Source organism: Erythrolamprus reginae, chromosome 5, assembly GCF_031021105.1.
Source record: "Erythrolamprus reginae isolate rEryReg1 chromosome 5, rEryReg1.hap1, whole genome shotgun sequence".
Classification (NCBI taxonomy): Eukaryota; Metazoa; Chordata; class Lepidosauria; order Squamata; family Dipsadidae; genus Erythrolamprus; species Erythrolamprus reginae.
The window spans coordinates 88,622,668-88,642,050 of record NC_091954.1 but is presented as its reverse complement, the minus strand read 5'-3'; the positions used below and the strand labels follow the sequence as shown (position 1 = coordinate 88,642,050).

The 19,383-nt window shown below is 40.7% G+C and overlaps 1 protein-coding gene across 1 annotated transcript in view; it reads left to right on the top strand.

The window, feature by feature from the left end:
* HLTF (helicase like transcription factor) overlaps window positions 1–19,383 on the top strand; it is a 34,432-nt gene that overhangs the window by 2,977 nt on the left and 12,072 nt on the right. The window contains exons 2-17 of the mRNA XM_070753384.1: window positions 5,757–5,946; window positions 7,786–7,952; window positions 8,201–8,334; window positions 8,441–8,538; window positions 9,289–9,363; window positions 9,696–9,887; window positions 10,045–10,137; window positions 10,624–10,657; window positions 10,908–10,998; window positions 12,484–12,560; window positions 12,645–12,689; window positions 13,549–13,637; window positions 15,170–15,313; window positions 16,118–16,256; window positions 17,179–17,314; window positions 18,958–19,137. Coding sequence (XP_070609485.1) covers window positions 5,757–5,946; window positions 7,786–7,952; window positions 8,201–8,334; window positions 8,441–8,538; window positions 9,289–9,363; window positions 9,696–9,887; window positions 10,045–10,137; window positions 10,624–10,657; window positions 10,908–10,998; window positions 12,484–12,560; window positions 12,645–12,689; window positions 13,549–13,637; window positions 15,170–15,313; window positions 16,118–16,256; window positions 17,179–17,314; window positions 18,958–19,137 — 1,884 coding nt within the window. The remainder of the gene's footprint in view (window positions 1–5,756; window positions 5,947–7,785; window positions 7,953–8,200; window positions 8,335–8,440; window positions 8,539–9,288; window positions 9,364–9,695; window positions 9,888–10,044; window positions 10,138–10,623; window positions 10,658–10,907; window positions 10,999–12,483; window positions 12,561–12,644; window positions 12,690–13,548; window positions 13,638–15,169; window positions 15,314–16,117; window positions 16,257–17,178; window positions 17,315–18,957; window positions 19,138–19,383) is intronic.

Genomic DNA, 19,383 nt, shown 5'->3' with positions numbered 1-19,383 from the left:
TCATATGGGAAAAATTGCTTCTACTTACAAATTTTTCTACTTAAGAACCTGGTCATGGAACAAATTAAGTTCTTAAGTAGAGGTACCACTGTATTTACAAAACAACTTTAATTATCACTGAGCAAGGAGGCAATTCTAGGGAGCAGCCCAGTTATTTTAAGACCTGCTTTTAATGGGATGGGATGATCTAGGATGATCTATTACCTCAGTTCCCTTCCGACTGTGCCCTCCGTCCCCCTCTGCCCTCCCTGCTTTCCACCACAACCTTTTCTTTCACTGCTAACTCACAAGCCAGTGATCTCTTTCCTACCATTTTCAACTTCTCCCCTCCAAAGCTTTGCTTTCCACTTGCTCAAAAGTCTCCATTGATTGGATGTTGCAACAAAACTGGAACAACAGTGACCTCTTCTCTCTCCCCCCCCCCAAAAAAAAATCTAGTATGCACTACAGAGCAACTCTGTAAATCCCTTCTTCTTTTGCTTATGTTTGCCTAAACCAGGGATTGGCAAATTTAAATAGCAACGCATGCTGAGAGCCGGGGTGGCGCAGCAGGTAGAGTGCTGTACTGCAGGCCACTGAAACTGACCATAGATCTGTAGGTCAGGGGTTCAAATCTCATCACCGGCTCAAGGTTGACTCAGCCTTCCATCCTTCTGAGATGGGTAAAATGAGGACCCGGATTGTGGGTGCAACATGCTGGCTCTGTTAAAAAGTGCTATTGCTAACATGTTGTAAGCCGCCCTGAGTCTAAGGAGAAGGCCGGCATAAAAATTGAATAAATAAAATAAAATCGGATAAATAAAACTCTTCTGCAGAAGAGCCACACTCAAGAGGCCAAAGAGCTATGTTTGGCTCACTAGCCACAGTTTGCTGACCCCTGATCTAGTCAGTTAAGGCCACTTGGGGGTTTATCTGTAGCCTCAGGGTCACCTAAATCAGTGAAAATGGATGTGGAATCTTTATGGAAAGATGGCTGAAAAGGACCGTCCGCCATTCATTCAGAACCAAAGAAGCTTTTTGGATGAGAACCAAAAAAAGCAAAATATATACAGTACAATGCAGCAAGACCTGTACATAGAGCTAACAAAACAATCACTTCACAAGTGCATGGAACAACGTAGGGAAGCAAACCCATCAGGATAAGATGCAGCAGTCCATTTGTACTTGACAAAGGTCATGCTTTTTAAGACAGCAAAGTCCATATTCTGGACAGAGATGGTTTGAAAGAGGGGTCATTTACATTAAGATTGAATAGCTCTCTCAACAGAAGGAGATAAAACATGAGACAGCCCAAAGTGACTGGGAAACATAACAGGTGCTTATAAGATTTTTTAACATCTCCCCCATTTTTAAGGAAACTGGACTTTTTAAAAAAATGAGATTGAGCAAATGGTCTGTCTACTGTGTAGCTGTTAACACTTTCTGTATTTTTCCCTGTTGCATTCATAGAAAAAGGTGGAAGCTTTTTGAATACAATTTGTAATTTTATGTAATTTAGCATACAATTTATGCTAAATTGTGTAATCTTAGAGTTTTTATGACAGTGCATTAGTTTTCAGACTGCTTGCTCAGTTCACAATTTTGAATATAGCAAAAAGAGAAAGTTACCCAACTCCATAATAGTGCTATAGTGAAAGTGGGGTTTAAATACAGTGGTACCTCAAGATACGAACCCCTCGTCTTACGAACAATTCGTGATACGAACCCGGGGTTCAGAAAAAATTTGCCTCTTCTTACGAACTTTTTTCAAGTTACGAACGCCAAACCCGAACTTCCGGGTTCGGCATTGGGAGGCTCCTGGGAAGCCCCCGGGCTGTTTTAAAAGGTGACCGCCGGGCTGGGGGGCTTCCCAGCAACCTCCCGAATCCCGAACTTTTGCCGAACTTCCAGGTTCGGGGTTCGGGGGGGTGCTGGGAAGCCCCCCAGCCCGGCGGTCACCTTTTAAAACAGCCGGGCGGCTTCTCAGGAGCCTCCCAACGCCAAACGCGGAAGTTCGGGTTTGGCGTTTGGCTTCCGGAGGCTCCTGGGAAGCCCCCCGGCTGTTTTAAAAGGTCACAGCCAGGCTGGGGCGCTTGCCAGCAGCCCCGACTCCCTGCCGCTCGCCCATGGCCGGCAGAAGATCGCTCTTGCCCGGCTTCCGCGCGAGGCATCAGGTCAGCATTCTGTGGGGCGGGCGGCGGGGAAGCCGGCGGCTGTGGCAGCTGCTGCAGGAGGCTTTCCCCCTCCTCGTCCGCCGCCCGCCCGCCCAGAATGCTGACCTGATGCCTCGCGGGGAAGCCGGGCAAGAGCGATCTTCTGCCGGCCATGGGCGAGCTACAATAAGCTTCCACGCCCTCGCCCGTGCCTGGCGGGAGGTGAAGAGTGCTTTGCCCAGTGCAAAGTTGACAGCAAGCAGCTCCGCAGTCCCCAAAGGAGGCTTAACCCCGCCCCTCTGTCCCACCCCTCGCCCGTATCCGGCATAACTTCCTCCTGCCTATCCCCGCTCTTCTGCCGGCCACGGGCGAGGGGTGGGACAGAGGGGTGGGGTTAAGCCTCCTTTCGGGACTGCGGAGCTGCTTGCTGTCAACTTTGCACTGGGCAAAGCACTCTTCAGCTCCCGCCAGGCACGGGCGAAAGGCGAGGAAGCCTATTGTAGCAGCTGCCACAGCGGAGACATTTGGGGTTTTGGCTGGGGGGGGGGAGGGGAAGGCAGGAGGTCCGGCCCTTCATTTGCCCTCCCAGCAAAAGACAAAGCCGCACAGCTCCGCATCGCCGAAGGAGGCTTAACCCCACCCCTCTGTCCCACCCCCCGGCCGTGGCCGGCAGAAGAGCGGGGATAGGCAGGAGGAAGTTATGCCGGATACGGCCGAGGGGTGGGACAGAGTGGTGGGGTTAAGCCTCCTTCGGCGATGCGGAGCTGCGCGGCTTTGCCTTTTGCTGGGAGGGCAAATGAAGGGCCGGACCTCCTGCCTTCCCCTCCCTCCCCAGCCAAAACCCCAAATGTCTCCGCTGTGGCAGCTGCTACAATAGGTTTCCTCGCCTTTCGCCTGTTTCAGCTTTCCATCCATCCACGTCACTTCGCCGCTAAATCGTATGGCAGCAAACAATCTTTGGGGTTTTCGCTGGGGGGAGAAGTAGGACCTTCCTAACTTCCTCCCCCCCCCAGCGAAAACCCCAAAGATTGTTTGCTGCCACACGATTTAGCGGCGAAGTGACGTGAAGGGATGGAAAGCTGAAACCGGGCTGTTTCAGCTTTCCATCCATCCACGTCACTTTGCTGCTAAATCGTATGGCAGCAAACAATCTTTGGGGTTTTCGCTGGGGGGAGAAGTAGGACCTTCCTAACTTCCTCCCCCCCCCCAGCGAAAACCCCAAAGATTGTTTGCTGCCACACGATTTAGCGGCGAAGTGACGTGAAGGGATGGAAAGCTGAAACCGGGCTGTTTCAGCTTTCCATCCATCCACGTCACTTTGCTGCTAAATCGTATGGCAGCAAACAATCTTTGGGGTTTTCGCTGGGGGGAGAAGTAGGACCTTCCTAACTTCCTCCTCCCCCCCCAGCGAAAACCCCAAAGATTGTTTGCTGCCACACGATTTAGCGGCGAAGTGACGTGAAGGGATGGAAAGCTGAAACCAGGCTGTTTCAGCTTTCCATCCATCCACGTCACTTTGCTGCTAAATCGTATGGCAGCAAACAATCTTTGGGGTTTTCGCTGGGGGGAGAAGTAGGACCTTCCTAACTTCCTCCCCCCCCCCAGCGAAAACCCCAAAGATTGTTTGCTGCCACACGATTTAGCGGCGAAGTGACGTGAAGGGATGGAAAGCTGAAACCGGGCTGTTTCAGCTTTCCATCCATCCACGTCACTTTGCTGCTAAATCGTATGGCAGCAAACAATCTTTGGGGTTTTCGCTGGGGGGAGAAGTAGGACCTTCCTAACTTCCTCCCCCCCCCAGCGAAAACCCCAAAGATTGTTTGCTGCCACACGATTTAGCGGCGAAGTGACGTGAAGGGATGGAAAGCTGAAACCGGGCTGTTTCAGCTTTCCATCCATCCACGTCACTTTGCTGCTAAATCGTATGGCAGCAAACAATCTTTGGGGTTTTCGCTGGGGGGAGAAGTAGGACCTTCCTAACTTCCTCCCCCCCCCCAGCGAAAACCCCAAAGATTGTTTGCTGCCACACGATTTAGCGGCGAAGTGACGTGAAGGGATGGAAAGCTGAAACCGGGCTGTTTCAGCTTTCCATCCATCCACGTCACTTTGCTGCTAAATCGTATGGCAGCAAACAATCTTTGGGGTTTTCGCTGGGGGGAGAAGTAGGACCTTCCTAACTTCCTCCCCCCCCCAGCGAAAACCCCAAAGATTGTTTGCTGCCACACGATTTAGCGGCGAAGTGACGTGAAGGGATGGAAAGCTGAAACCGGGCTGTTTCAGCTTTCCATCCATCCACGTCACTTTGCTGCTAAATCGTATGGCAGCAAACAATCTTTGGGGTTTTCGCTGGGGGGAGAAGTAGGACCTTCCTAACTTCCTCCCCCCCCCAGCGAAAACCCCAAAGATTGTTTGCTGCCACACGATTTAGCGGCGAAGTGACGTGTTAAGGGATGGAAAGCTGAAACCGGGCTGTTTCAGCTTTCCATCCATCCACGTCACTTTGCTGCTAAATCGTATGGCAGCAAACAATCTTTGGGGTTTTCGCTGGGGGGAGAGGTAGGACCTTCCTAACTTCCTCCCCCCCCAGCGAAAACCCCAAAGATTGTGCCTTTCTTTGTTGCGCTTCCACCAGCATGGCCTGGCTGGCAGCGGAAGATGTAACCGAGCTCACGGGGCTGGGCTCGGCTCCCCCTCTTACCAGCCCAGCAGGCAGCCGCCATGGAAGGCTCCGTTCCCTGTCGGCCACGGAGACCGGCCCCGTGGGCTCGTTTACATCTTCCGCTGCCAGCCAGGCAGCGCAACGAAGAGAGGCATTCGCTTTCCTCCCGCCGGCCCCTCAATCGGGCCGGTAGGGAACAGAATGGAACCAGCCCAGAAGCAATAGACGCAGGATCGGGCCGGCAGCAGGCGCAGGGCGAGGCAGCAGGTCTGCATCCTGGGCAGGCGGGCGGGCGGCGGGCGAGGAGGCGCGGCCGAGCGGCGACAGCGGCGGTTCTCCTCACTTCGGAGAGCTTCCTGGGCATGAAAACGCGCGAATCCAACAAGAACGAAAGCCAGGAAGCTCTCCCTGGCGGAGACCGCCGGCCCCTCAATCGGGCCGCCGTGACGGGGACCACTGGCCTGCCTAGCGGGCTGGGAGGGAGGTGGAATACGGGAGGAGGAGGAAGAGGAGGAGGAGGGAGGAAGGAGAGAGAGAGAGAGGGAAGCCGCCCGGCTGTTTTTAAAGGTGACAGCCGGGCGGCAGCGTTTTTTTGCGGTTGTTTTTTTTTTGTTGCACGGATTAATTGACTTTACATTGTTTCCTATGGGAAACAATGTTTCGTCTTACGAACCTTTCGTGTTACGAACCTTTCCCTGGAACCAATTAAGTTCGTATCTTGAGGTTCCACTGTACTGTATATTATAATACTGTAGTTGTTTCTGTTAGTATTGGTATGGATGTAGTTTTCTTTTTTGTAATTCCTTGATTAGGGTATTGTTTTCTTTTTAATTGTTTGGTATTAATCTTTACTTACCTGGATGTTTCGTTGACTGCTGCAGAGCATGTAGTGTGACCCAAAATAACTTTCTACTTAAAAAATGTTTTTATTCCATTCCTCCCCCACCTTTTTTTTATATATTTAGAGACTTCTCGTGGGAATTGGATCCTGCTTTGTATGGAGACAGGCATTACAATGTATTTACCCGTGAATTTTATCCCAGCTTAGAAGATTTGGGAATTGTTACTCCAGGGATTGATGAAGATATGGATTCAGCGGTGTTATTTGGAACTTTGCGAGGAAGTGTGGTTGGTTTACGGTATTATACTGGTGTGGTAAGTTCAGAATGATGAAAACTAATGATATGAATCCTGTTTTTTTAAAATATCTTAAAATCAGTTAATGGACCAGACAAAGCTATGGTGTATTTTGCCAAGTGTCAGGACAGTGATCAGGACAATTGATTCTTTTGGATTCAGAGAAAATGAACAATCCAATAAATGAAGGGATTTTAAGCTTGATTGTTCGCTAAAAGCATATCATTAATAGCATACATTGGAAGGAAGGATAACACAAATGCTGCCAGGAACTCCTTAATAGCAGTAGCAGAGATACCCCATAGGGAGTTACTTTCCATAGCACTGAATGCTCATTGAGCATTCTCAAAAGTTGGCATCATGATTTTGTGGTCCTGCTATGGTCAGGAGACTTCAGACTTGGCCTGGCTAGCATATGACTCTGGGATGACAATCAAAAGTTTCATGGCCAGAAAATCTTCAAAGTTTATGTTAAGGTTTCCTTTCCCTCCCACTTTCCCTTCTCCTTTGTTCAGGAAGCAAGAGTGAAAAATAAACAGGCTAGTTCAGAATGAGCTCTAAATTTACAAACTTATCTTAACGTGAAGGCTAAATATGTCACTAACTCCTTACAGTAATAATTGTCTTTTGCATTGCCACTACATGGTTTAGAGCAGGGGTGTCAAACTCATGAGGACATGTCATGTGATAAGCGGCTTCTCCCCATTCACTAAATGGGATGGGCATGGCCATCACATGATGCATTCAGCCCATAAGCTGCAAGTTTGACACTGCTGGTTTATCATGTTTAATTTGAATTTATTGTATTATATGAAACCAGTAAATATGGCTTGTAATTTATGGTATGGTGTGCTATATAAATCAGTAGATAGTGATTAAACTATAGCTTAATGTTATATGTGAACCAAAATTTGTGTGCTTATCAGTAATTGATTGCAAAACTGTTCAAATTATTCCCATTTTAACATGCAAATAATATCAATAAAACCAGCTATTAATTCAAATGTTAACAGTAATGGACATAGCCTAAGAAATTAAGCACTAATCCCATTGTTGCATCAAAAACCAGTTACCAATCAAGGGAATGGAGACCACAAGGATATTGAGTAAATCAGATTTATTGCATGCAAGGTTCAGAAGTAAGACTAAGAAAATCTGAACAACCATTAGCACTTTTAGTTATATTCTTATACCTTTTTGGAAAAGGACGAACAGGCGTGTTATTGCGTGAACCAATAATATGGGTTACATGTTTGCGTGCATATAAAAAGGGGAAGTAAAGTAAAATCAACAGAAAATATGATTACATGGTAAAATAATGACAAGGTAAATACAAATGCAGCATATATGTGCATTGTGATAGGTGATAGTTATATATATATAGATTCTTCAGCATTCAGATGTTTCACTTCCCAATTCCCATTGCGTGTATGTCTCCATAAGCAAGTTGCTTAACAAACAGATAAGAGAAAAGAGGAAGTAAAGTAAAATACAGACTATGCAATTTTTATCTTTTACAATGTGGAATTGATGATTAGAAGCTTAGTAAAGCTTAAATATTTAAAGATTTAACTAAAAAACATTATAAAGGTACTTGAGGTATATAAGATTCTTATTAAAACACACTTGAGGTATATAGTAAAATACATATCTTGGGGTGTCTTCCTCACCATGAAGTAAGATAAGCTTTTAGGGTCCTGATTGTGATCCCACAAATTAGATTGAATGGCAAAGACTAGCCAAGAGTAGGGCCTTTTGGATAGAATCTATTATTTAAAAGTGAAACTGGGTTAAATATGTTTAAGAATTGTTTAGAAGCCTTTGTGACTGGTTTAATTGCAAATGTTAATTTTACAGGTCAGTAATGAAGAAATGGTGGCTCTCCAGCGAGAACCTAATAATCCATATGATAAGAATGCTGTAAAAGTAAACAATGTGAATGGTGATCAAGTAGGCCATATAAAAAAAGAACTGGCAGCTTGCTTGGCTTATATCATGGACAACAAATTGGCAGTAGTGGAAGGGTAAGAATTCATTTTGAATACTGAATAAATAATGTTCTTGATTAGCAATTGTGTAGTTAAACATGCCAAAACATAAAATAAGTTATTGTTTCAGCAACAGAAGCCTTATTTAATAAGTTTTGCAAGTCCCCTCACATACCTAATGCACCTCCTTTGAATGATTAGCACAGTCTTAATGTATGTTTTTCATGTCTACAAAGGGAAAAACAAACGTAATATTAAATCATTGCAATTTTTCTCTCTCTTAGAGTTGTTCCTCGTGGAGCAGATAATGCATACACTATGCCGGTGCAATTGAGCTTTTGGGGAAAAGAAGAGAATAGGCAAGCGCTTCTACAAAGACTAAACATGCATGGATTAAAGTTAGCACCTCCAGGAAAATGTAAGTTAGAATTTACGTTATCATCATCAAGAAAGAAGGACTTTCTCATGTAAATAAAAAAAAAATCTGAACATTTACTAGTTCTCATATTTTCAATGGCATTTAGTTTCAGCGTTTGATTTTGAGGCTGGCAAGACATCTGGCAAAGGTAGACCACGTTACAATGCTCCAAGTCATGGTGCTATCCAAATGACAACTGAACAGGTATCACTACTCATGCTTGTTATAAGAATAGTAATAGCAATAGTACTTAGAGTTATATGCCGCTTTATAGTGCTTTACAGCAGTCTCTAAGCGGTTTATAGAGTCAGTATATTATCACTTACAATTTGAGTTCTCATTTTATCATCCCCGGAAAGATGGAAGGCTGAATCAAACGTGAGCTGTTTAGAATCAAATTCTGGGTAGCGGGCAGAATCAGTCTGCAATGCTGCATTCTAACCACTGCACAATCACAGTCTTGGAGCCAAGCAACTCTTGAGTTACTGTGTGGGTGGCTTTATAGTGTGTTAGAAGAAGTAGGACAGGGAATGTCAAGTCTGCTAGCTGAAATGGTCACGCCACTTTGTTCTACCTCTATATGAAGTCAGTCAAAAGTAAATAGAGTTAGGTCGAAGATGGTAGGATTTACTTTGTAATGGATAAGGAACATTGTAACCCCTAATAATGTTTGTGTCCATTTATCTTGCCTTTGGCCTGGAAAAATTGTCCCCAGTAGATTTGAAATTACAGAGTTTCTAGTATGATAAAGCTGTCCATTTGAACTTTAATTTATAATTTTAATATATTGTTTTCCTTACCTCAGTCTCACTTTACCATGTAAAGTGAAAAAACCAGTGTTAATGCTTCTTTAAAATATAAAATTGTTGAAGAGTATGTTGGAATGCATTTTATTGGGTGAAGTGATATAAACAAGATACTATAAGGCTATTTTTATATTATCCTACATTGTAGCTTAAAACTGAATTTGACAAGATTTTTGAAGACCTGAAAGAAGATGATAAGACCTTTGAAATGGAAGCAGCAAAGGTATGTAAATTGAATAAGAGACAGTGGTTAATGCTGCATTACATATATCGCTTTGGGAAAAGGGGATGCCTTCTGGTTAATTTTGACTGTTAGCAACAGCCTAGTATCTGCTGTTTTCTTGGCAAGATTTTTGGAGGTGATTTGTCACTGCTTTCTTCCAGGGCTAAGAGAAGTGGCTAGCCCAATACCTTGTTGCAAGTAAATTAAATCATTAATTAATTAGTTGTAATAAGTAAGATGAAAAGATAGAAAATAGCAATGAAAAAATGAACAGCTGCAAGTTGTAGCTTTTTCTCCGAAGAAATATTTAAAATGGAATATTTGTTTTCTAGGCTGTTTTGACTCCTTTACTGCCACACCAGAAGCAAGCTTTAGCTTGGATGATTTTGCGAGAGAATAATAATGATCTTCCTCCTTTTTGGGAAGAGCGAGATAACTTCTTCTACAACACAATTATACATTTTTCTGAAAAAAATAGACCAGAAAATGTGCTCGGAGGAATATTGGCAGATGATATGGGACTGGTAAATATTTTGCATGAGGATGTGTCTAATTATCTGTCAAGAATACTTTAATTTGGACTCTTAGCTGTACATGGGTTGGACTCAAGAGACCTGAAGAGCTGATTCCAACTCTGCTTGTATGAAAAAAAATGCTAACTAGTTGTTTAATGTATTTTAGGGCAAAACACTTACTATGATTGCAGTAATTCTTACCAACTTCCATAATGGGAAGCCTCTTCCTCTTGAAAAGAAAATTGATCACATGGAAGAGGTGAGATATTTATTGTCTATCATTCTGTTAATAATTTAACTCAAAATAATCCAGATATTTAAAGCAAGAGAAATATCAATATTCTGACATCAAAGGTGATGTATTTTTCATTTTTAGTAACAAGATTTGGCAATATGAATATAATTTATTTGGCCTGTGAACTGTTTGGACTTTTTCTTTTTGTAGTCTCCCATTAGTGTTTTGTGGCTGACATTTTAAACCATAGAAAATTACCAGGTACCACTCAAAACCCAACACAGAAATGGTATTTTTGGTAGCAAAATATTTGGTTGATTTTTAGTATGATCCATTTTCACAGATACAAATCTCTTCTGCCCATGTTAAGAGAAGTTATACTCCGAAGCTTTCATGCTTTGTGCCACTTGTTTTAAATACATTTCATTTATTTTTTTAAAAAAATAATTATATGTAGAATTTAAGATATATTAATTGGTTAATTAATTTTTGCTTTGTTTTACCCTTTAGAAATATATGCCTACTGCACAAAACAACTTACAAGGTAATTTGTAATACTATATACAGTATTTGTAATATATACTTAATTGACACTTATTTCAGATCTGCCTCAGGTTCATGTGACATTACTATGTAAATTAAAGCTAATTAAAGTCAGTGAGATTGAAGCTTGCCTTAGTCTGGATTGAATTCCTTAAAATGAATTACCGAAATTCTTTTTTTTACATTAAATAACTATTGTTTTCCAATAACTTTACTTCTAAAACAAAAACTTTTAAAAATTTTCTCATAAGCATCCTATTGTGGCCTGCAACTGAATGCTTCCAATTCAAAAGAGGAAAGTGATTCTCTTCCCTCACAATCTTCCAGATCCTATCCAAAAAGGTAGAATTTTTTCTTTTCTATTAAGGAATGTGCTTACTTTGAAACATATTCAAAATGTATATATTGTATAAACTTGTTTATGTGACAGTTCAGTGCCCTGAGGGCAGGTGATTACCTTACTACTTGTTGACAAGCAATATCTCTTGGGGAAGACATGTCTTGGGGAAGACATATTTATTTAACAGCTGTGTTATTATCTTGAAAACTGCAGTGATTCACTTAACGATGGCAAGAAAGGGTGTAAAATGGGGCAATATTCACTTAGCAAAGTAAATGTTGGACTCAATTGTGGTTGTATATCAAGGATCACTTGTGAGTTTGCCCTTATCAACATTGTAAATATACTTATTTAGGAAGGTTTTTAGATGTTTATTAACTGAAATGAAGTTTTTATCTTAAAAATATAGTATCCAGGACAAATATTTATTTTTAAATTAGAATCCAATGAAAATTCTTCTATATTTTCCTCTCATTTCTGAACTTAAATACTTACGTGCTCATTTATGTGTTTAATATATTGGATTTTTAACCTTCTGATTCCAACACTCTGGGCAACTTTACAGTGTTTAAAAGAATGTAGAATTTAAAAAAGAATGATATTGAATAAAACCACAGATAAAATTCAGGAAAAAAAAATCAGGCTCCATACATACAGAGCAAAGTATTGAAAGACTTGCAGAATATTTAAAGTGTGGGAGCTATACAGCCCTTCTATATCTTGAATGCTATTCCAGAGGGCAAGTGCAGTTGTGCCAGATATCTTCACATGGCTTATTTTTGAAGTTTTGAAGAATTCCTTAGTACTTAAGTTTTCTTTTCTCAATAAAAATTACTTGTGGATTATCTCTTTCTCAAATATACACACAAAAATAGTTGACTGTGTTTCATGACTCTGAACCAACAAATATGCAATCTTCAAATCTGACCTATATGATTAGTGGTATGGTTCAGTGTGATATGTTAATTGAGGAAATTAAATTATTGGAGTAAGCCATGAGTTAAATTAATCATGCTAAGTGTACAGTGCAGGCATACCTAATGATTCCTACATGTTGTGGCTTGTACCTAAAATAAGTTAAGTCTGGGCAACTTGTTACCTTCTGCCTATTGGTGAAGTACAGCTCTCAATATCCTTTACATTGTTTTATGCTATTGAAACTACTGAAGTTCAGAAAGTTAGCAATATCGGGCAGCTACATACTACAGACTATTTTTTGTTGTGAGGTGGGGGAATGTCCAGTTTTGGGGAATGAGTTGCACAACTATCAACTATCTCAATTCCAAGTCCAGAGAGTGACTGGCAAGATGGTTGTAGTCAACCCTGCTTTATTTTATCCCTCCATCCAATTTTTTAAAATTGCTCATCTTCCTCAGATGTGTCTACTTTAGATCACTAACCTTTGTAAGCTAGGTTGAAATAATTGGATATGAACGTGTAGAATATTATTATTTTTTCCACTCTCTACTTCATTTTCAATACTTTAGAGTTATGGGCAAGAAATCAAAGTGCACTATAAGCGGCGACACAGAACTTGAGCAGGAAGTTGCAGAACAAAAAAAAAGTGAGTTACAGTTATTTTTGATTCTATTATTTTCTTAGTATCTTTCCAATTTTACTTATTATGATAACATGTTTTGTTTTCCAGCTAAAGGGAAAAAACCAAAATCAAAAGGAAGGAAAAGAAAACTAGGTAATGATGCTTTACCATTCTGTTTGTTCACTCTTGATTCCTGGGGGGGGAAAGCCATTTGGTAATACTAAGATACTTTTTAAAACTTTACTGAATATTGTGGTATTGCAGAATAACAGAATTGGAAGGTAGATAGTATAGTATAAAAAGTATTTATTTAGTATATAGTATTTATAGCCACCCTGAAAGTCTTGGTACTGCTTATTACAAAGAGATAGATACAAATCAACTGGATTTGTTGAAATTAATTTAATAATTTCTTAACAAATTAACTGCTTTATCCATAGTTGCTAATCATGAGCTAAAAAACAAGTTTCTTCATTCTGCATGCTCAGTCAAAGCAGTTAACTACAGTTTAATTCCTTCTAGTTTTCATTTGTACTCCTGTATATGACTGAGTTTAATAAAATTACAAGATGTGTTTGTTTTCTTCCATCTTCTACATATTGGCTTGGGGGGCCTCAATATTTGGGGATAATAATCTAGCTTGGATCCCCATAACAATAACTAATTGATTGTTAGCCTGAATTATGGAGGGATCTATTGTGTATGTAACTACAGTATTTTTAACTTTTTCATCAACTATGAAGACTAAGCAAAAAGTTATTCAAATATGAAAAATAAATTAGTAGTTACTATATAGTGCAGAATGAATAGCTGCATTTTATGTTTCTTAAGATTCCCAATGGGTAGGTAGTAAAACAGGTATCAGTCGAATTGTAGATGATATGCTTGGCAGTAGGAATAACTTCTTACTAGCATGTAATTATTCTTTAACTGAATAACACTAAATGGACTATATACTGTAAGTACAATAACATATTCAAGTTGGTAATTGTGTATTTTCCTTCTCTTCAAGATGTTCCTGTACAAGCAAAGGAAAATGAATCTGATAATGTTAGAGGGACGCTGATCATTTGCCCTCTTTCTGTCCTAAGTAACTGGATTGTAGGTTTATAGTTTACATAGTTTGTATTTCCTAATGTTTATTGATTGCAACTTTTAAATGAATGAGGATTGTTCTATATTAAAATCAAGTAAAACATTTTTCTATAAATTCTTTTTCAACCCATATATTGCTTTGACAAGATAATGTATATGTTATAGCCCCTTGTCTTGTACTATAAATTATACCAGTTCTTGGAACAAATTTTTGGGAAGAATGGAGGGTTGTAGTGGATAGCAGAAATCAATGGAATGAGAATTTTTAGCTTCATAAAAGGTCCTTCTGCTAGTGCAAAAGGTAGAGACCCAGTAAAATAATGACCAGGGTATACATATATATCAGCATCTGACTATTGGGTAACAATGTATTCCCGTATAATTTTAACAGCCTTAGTTACACTGACATCTTAACCAAAGGTGCTTTTTCAAGAGGCAACTGGACTTTCTGCTTTTTCTTTAAAGATGTTTTGCTTCTCCAAGAAGCTTCTTGAATGAGAAGCGAAACATCTAAGCAAAACCAAGAAGTCCAGTTGCCTCTTGAAAAAGCACCTTTGGGACAATCATGACCTGGATGACTGAGAATCTCCATAGACATTGACATCTTAGGTGGTACAGAAATGGTTTCCTTTCTTTGGGAAGTATTTAGCTTCCTAAATACTAATTCTATGACTCTGGAATTTTCTGATGGTGTCTTATTTCAAGAAATAATTAGCCTAACTATGCTTAGTTTACGAGTCCAAATAAGCTAACCACATGTCAGAGGAGATATTGCACTTTTTTTTAATGTGTTAATTTGGTGTAGTGGTTAAGATGCTGGCCTGGAAACCAAGAATTTGTGAGTTGTGGGGCTCATATAGGCATGAAATCTTGATGTCCCTTGAGTTTTATCCTGCCAGTTGTGACTGACTTTAGAGGGTGGTGCTTACCTCCATTTCTTAAGCCAAAGAGCCAGCATTGCCTGGGGATATTTCTGCTGTCATGTAGCTGCCATGACATCACAGCAGTAGAGAGTGCAGTGAAACAGAATGCTGTTACCTTGCCACACACCTATTTGCCTTATATCTACCTGCACTTACATGATCTTGAAATGCTAATTTGACAGGAGCTGGGACAAGTGACAGGAGCTTATCCGGGTCTAAAACTGATGAGCTATAAACCTATAATAATCAAACTCAGCATCCTAACAACTTTGAGTTATATATATTAAAAAAAGTAGGATAAAATGACGATGCAATTTCTACTTTTACCAAAGCAACTAAGTCTCTTAATCCCTATATCTGAAAGAAGTGCACGTCACATTTTAAAAAATTTCTTCAGTACAAGGCCTGAGGGGATAATCATAAATGTCACATATCAAAACTAATTGCATTCCTTTGGAAGAAGAAATAACTGACAGCAAATAAATCTGTGTTGGGTGAATAATTATCCCTGTATGACCTATATTTAATGTAGCAAAGATTGGAGCAGAATTTGTAGGCATTGAAATTTATGGAACAATTAGTTAATTGTACTTTTTGATCAATTTCTCATTTTAGGACCAACTTGAACAACATGTTGATCCAAATATTCAGTTGAACACTTATGTTTACTATGGCTCACAACGGAACAAAGATCTGACAATACTTTCCAAGCAAGATATTGTCTTAACAACATACAACGTTTTAGCTACTGACTATGGAGTGAGTATACTAAAAAATTCTAAGACCCTTTAGGGAAAAAAAGGAGTAATGTAACATTCATACAAATTAGACTTTTGCCAATGCTAAATTTAGTTTTATATTTTTAAAAACCACTATCATGCTACTTTAATTTCACAATGCTACTTTATTTTTCATATCCTTTATGCGTTGTTGTTTGGCATTAAGAGGAGGTTATAGTTTTCTAATAGGATGTTTTATACTTGGTTGCCAGATTTTATCTAATATTGCCTGTGTTGATTCCACTTCCTTTAAAAAGGTCAAGATAACTTGTTAGAATTGACAATCGTAAAAAAGTAATGTTTTCTTCATAGAAAACTTGATTCCAGGTGACTTCATGTTGTTTTCCTGGGAACAGAATTGATTTGCCATTGCCTTTTTTCATGTATTCCTGGAGTTTGCCTATCCAGGTTTTACTCAGGCTTCACCTTGTTTAATCTTTGGGCCGAGACAAGGTCATCTACTGTTTGCTGATACTGGGATGACACAGTATTGTAATCTAAACATGAATCCATCTGCTAATACTTTACTGTGAGAATGGTTTCTATAGCAGTGAAAAGAACTTTCAATATTCCATGTTTTATTTTATTTTGTATTGTATTTATTAAATATATTTATATGGCCACCTAATTCATACATGACTTCTATTCCACGTTGTAAAATCATAAATACCCTTTTGATAAAATTGTCAAAGCTTCTCTTTGTTTTAAATGAGATGACTCATATCCAAATGCTTGTTCAAAGTTTTATTTTAAATATTAAAATGGCTAATATGCATTTTTACAGGCCAGAGGTGCTAGTCCTTTACATAAAATAAAATGGCTGAGAGTTGTGTTGGATGAAGGTCATACAATACGAAATCCAAATGCTCAACAGACAAAAGCTGCTCTAGATCTGAATGCACAAAGAAGATGGATCTTGACAGGTATTTATGCTGTAGATCAGTGGTGGGTTGTAAATTATTTTACTGCCAGTTCGTGTGCGTGCACATGATACTTATGCGCAGAAGCATCCTGGGCGGATGGAGCCTCCCATCGCCAGTGCTACCTGTTCTAACTACAGATCTGAACCAGGAGCAACCCACTACGGCTGTAGAATCGGTATTGCAGTATATACCAGGTTGGGGGCTGTTGTCTAAGCAGAATGCTTGCATCCTCCTAACCATTGTTCATTGTCCTCCTGTTTGAGAATTTGAAGAGCCATACATATATGCAAACCCGAGAAACGATAAGATGCAGAAGTTCAGTTTGGTCTTGTGCAGGTGGTCCTCAACTTTTGAACATTTGTTCAGCAATTGTTTGAAATTACGGAGGGAATGAACAAAGGGACTTGTTCAAGGGTCCAAAGTAATTTTAGGCACTTGGAAGTCCACCTGCACTTATTACCACATGAGTGCTGCAACACTTCCCATCTGCCTCTCTCCCACACCTGATTTCAGCCACCCAAATGCCCCACTAATTCACATAAAGCTGCTATGCCTGAGAAGCCTCATCACCAACCCAGCCCACTAGAGCAAGCAAGGTTGCTGTACTTCAGCAAGACTCACTGCCTACCCAGCCCAGCATTGCAAGCGAAACTGCCTCAAGTTCAGGTAGCCTCATTTTCCCATCCTCTCACCAAGCCCACTTGGTCATCTAGTCTTGCAATTTTTTTGAAGCATGCTTCTCTTTAGGAGAAAGAATCAGACAATAATGTGAGGCAGCCTCAGTAAGAAGGTTATGCTTGCAATATCTGGTCACTAAATGAGTGGTGTATGAGATACTTTTTTGCTAAACAATCCTTGAGATTTATTTTACCTAAATTGAATAAGCATGATGCATAGTATTTTTTACCTGTCTTTGTTTTAGGCACACCTATTCAGAATTCTTTAAAGGACTTGTGGTCTCTCCTTTCCTTCTTAAAGTTGAAACCTTTTACAGACAGATTGTGGTGGCACAGAACAATCCAGCGGCCTGTCACTATGGGAGATGAAAACGGGCTTAAGTATAAACTGCATCTAATATCTATTCTACATATTCTATAAAGATTAGCACAATACACATATAAATTAGTACCTGTAGCATTTAACATATTCTTTAAAAATAGTTTTAAGTGTTAGAAAATATGCAACTTTTACCTTGTGCACAAGAGCTGGTTTGCAATTTATTTATTTATTTATTTATTTATTGGATTTGTATGCCGCCCCTCTCCAGAGACTCGGGGCGGCTAACAGCGACAATAAAACAGTGTACAATAGTAATTTGGTATTGATGATTAAAAATCAATTAATATAAAAACCAAACATACATACATACATACCATGCATAGAATTGTAAAGGCCTAGGGGGAAAGAGGATCTCAATTCCCCCATGCCTGGCGGCAGAGGTGGGTTTTAAGTTGTTTACGAAAGGCAAGGAGGGTGGGGGCAGTTCTAATCTCTGGGGGGAGTTGGTTCCAGAGGGCCGGGGCCGCCACAGAGAAGGCTCTTCCCCTGGGTCCCGCCAGGCGACATTGCTTAGTTGACGGGACCCGGAGAAGATCCACTCTGTGGGACCTAACTGGTCGCTGGGATTCGTGCAGCAGAAGGCGGTCCCTGAGGTAATCTGGTCCGGTGCCATGAAGGGCTTTATAGGTCATAACCAACACTTTGAATTGTGACCGGAAACTGATCGGCAACCAATGCAGATTGCGGAGTGTTGGTGTAACATGGGCATATTTGGGAAAGCCCATGATTGCTCTCGCAGCTGCATTCTGCACGATCTGAAGTTTCCGAACATTTTTCAAAGGTAGCCCCATGTAGAGAGCGTTACAGTAGTCAAGCCTCGAGGTGATGAGGGCATGAGTGACCGTGAGCAGTGACTCCCGGTCCAAGTAGGGTCGCAACTGGTGCACCAGGCGAACCTGGGCAAACGTCCCCCTCGCCACAGCTGAAAGATGTTTCTCTAATGTGAGCTGTGGATCGAGGAGGACGCCCAAGTTGCGAACCTTCTCTGAGGGGGCCAGTGATTCTCCCCCCAGGGTAATGGACGGACAGATGGAGTTGTCCTTGGGAGGTAAGATCCACAGCCACTCCGTCTGGTCTGGGTTGAGTTTGAGCTTGTTGACACTCATCCAGGCCCTAACATCCTCCAGGCACCGGCCCATCACTTCCACTGCTTCGTTGGCTGGACATGGGGTGGAGATGTATAACTGGGTATCATCGGCATATTGATGATACCTCACCCCATGCCCTTGGATGATCTCACCTAGCGGTTTCATGTAGATATTAAATAGCAGGGGGGAGAGGACCGACCCCTGAGGCACCCCACAAGGGAGAGACCTAGAGGTCGACCTCTGATCCCCTACTAACACCGACTGCGACCGACCAGAGAGGTATGAGGAGAACCACTGAAGAACAGTGCCTCCCACTCCCAACCCCTCTAGTCGGTGCAGAAGGATACCATGGTCGATGGTATCGAAAGCCGCTGAGAGGTCAAGAAGCACCAGGACAGAGGACAAGCCCCTGTATATAATTGTGTGTATAATATGATATTATAGATTGTTTTGTGAATATTTTCCTATTTCTGATATAGGCTGTTTTGTGAATATTTTCATATTTTCTGTATGATATGATTATATATTGTATGGATATTTACATGTTTTCCTAGGCGTTTACAATCTCTAATTAAAAGCATTACTCTTCGAAGAACTAAAACAAGCAAAGTTAATGGGAAGCCAGTTTTGAAGCTGCCAGAACGTAAAGTATTTATGCAGCATATTACACTTACAGATGAAGAGAGTGCCATCTATCACTCTGTGAAAAATGAGACTAAAGCTGCTCTTAGCAGGTAAATCGTGCTGGCTGTTAAATGGGAAAAATACTTTATATATTTCATTACCTATATTAAATTCTAATTTATATAAAGGTGGATTTTATCAAGAATATCATTTGTATAAGAGGAAATCTTTTTGAAGAAATGTTGGTAATATGACTAATAAATTATTTATTTATTAATTAAACTTACAGGTCACCCAATTCCCAAGGGACTCTAGGTTATAATGACCAGATTAAAGTAAACTATGAAGATTATAGC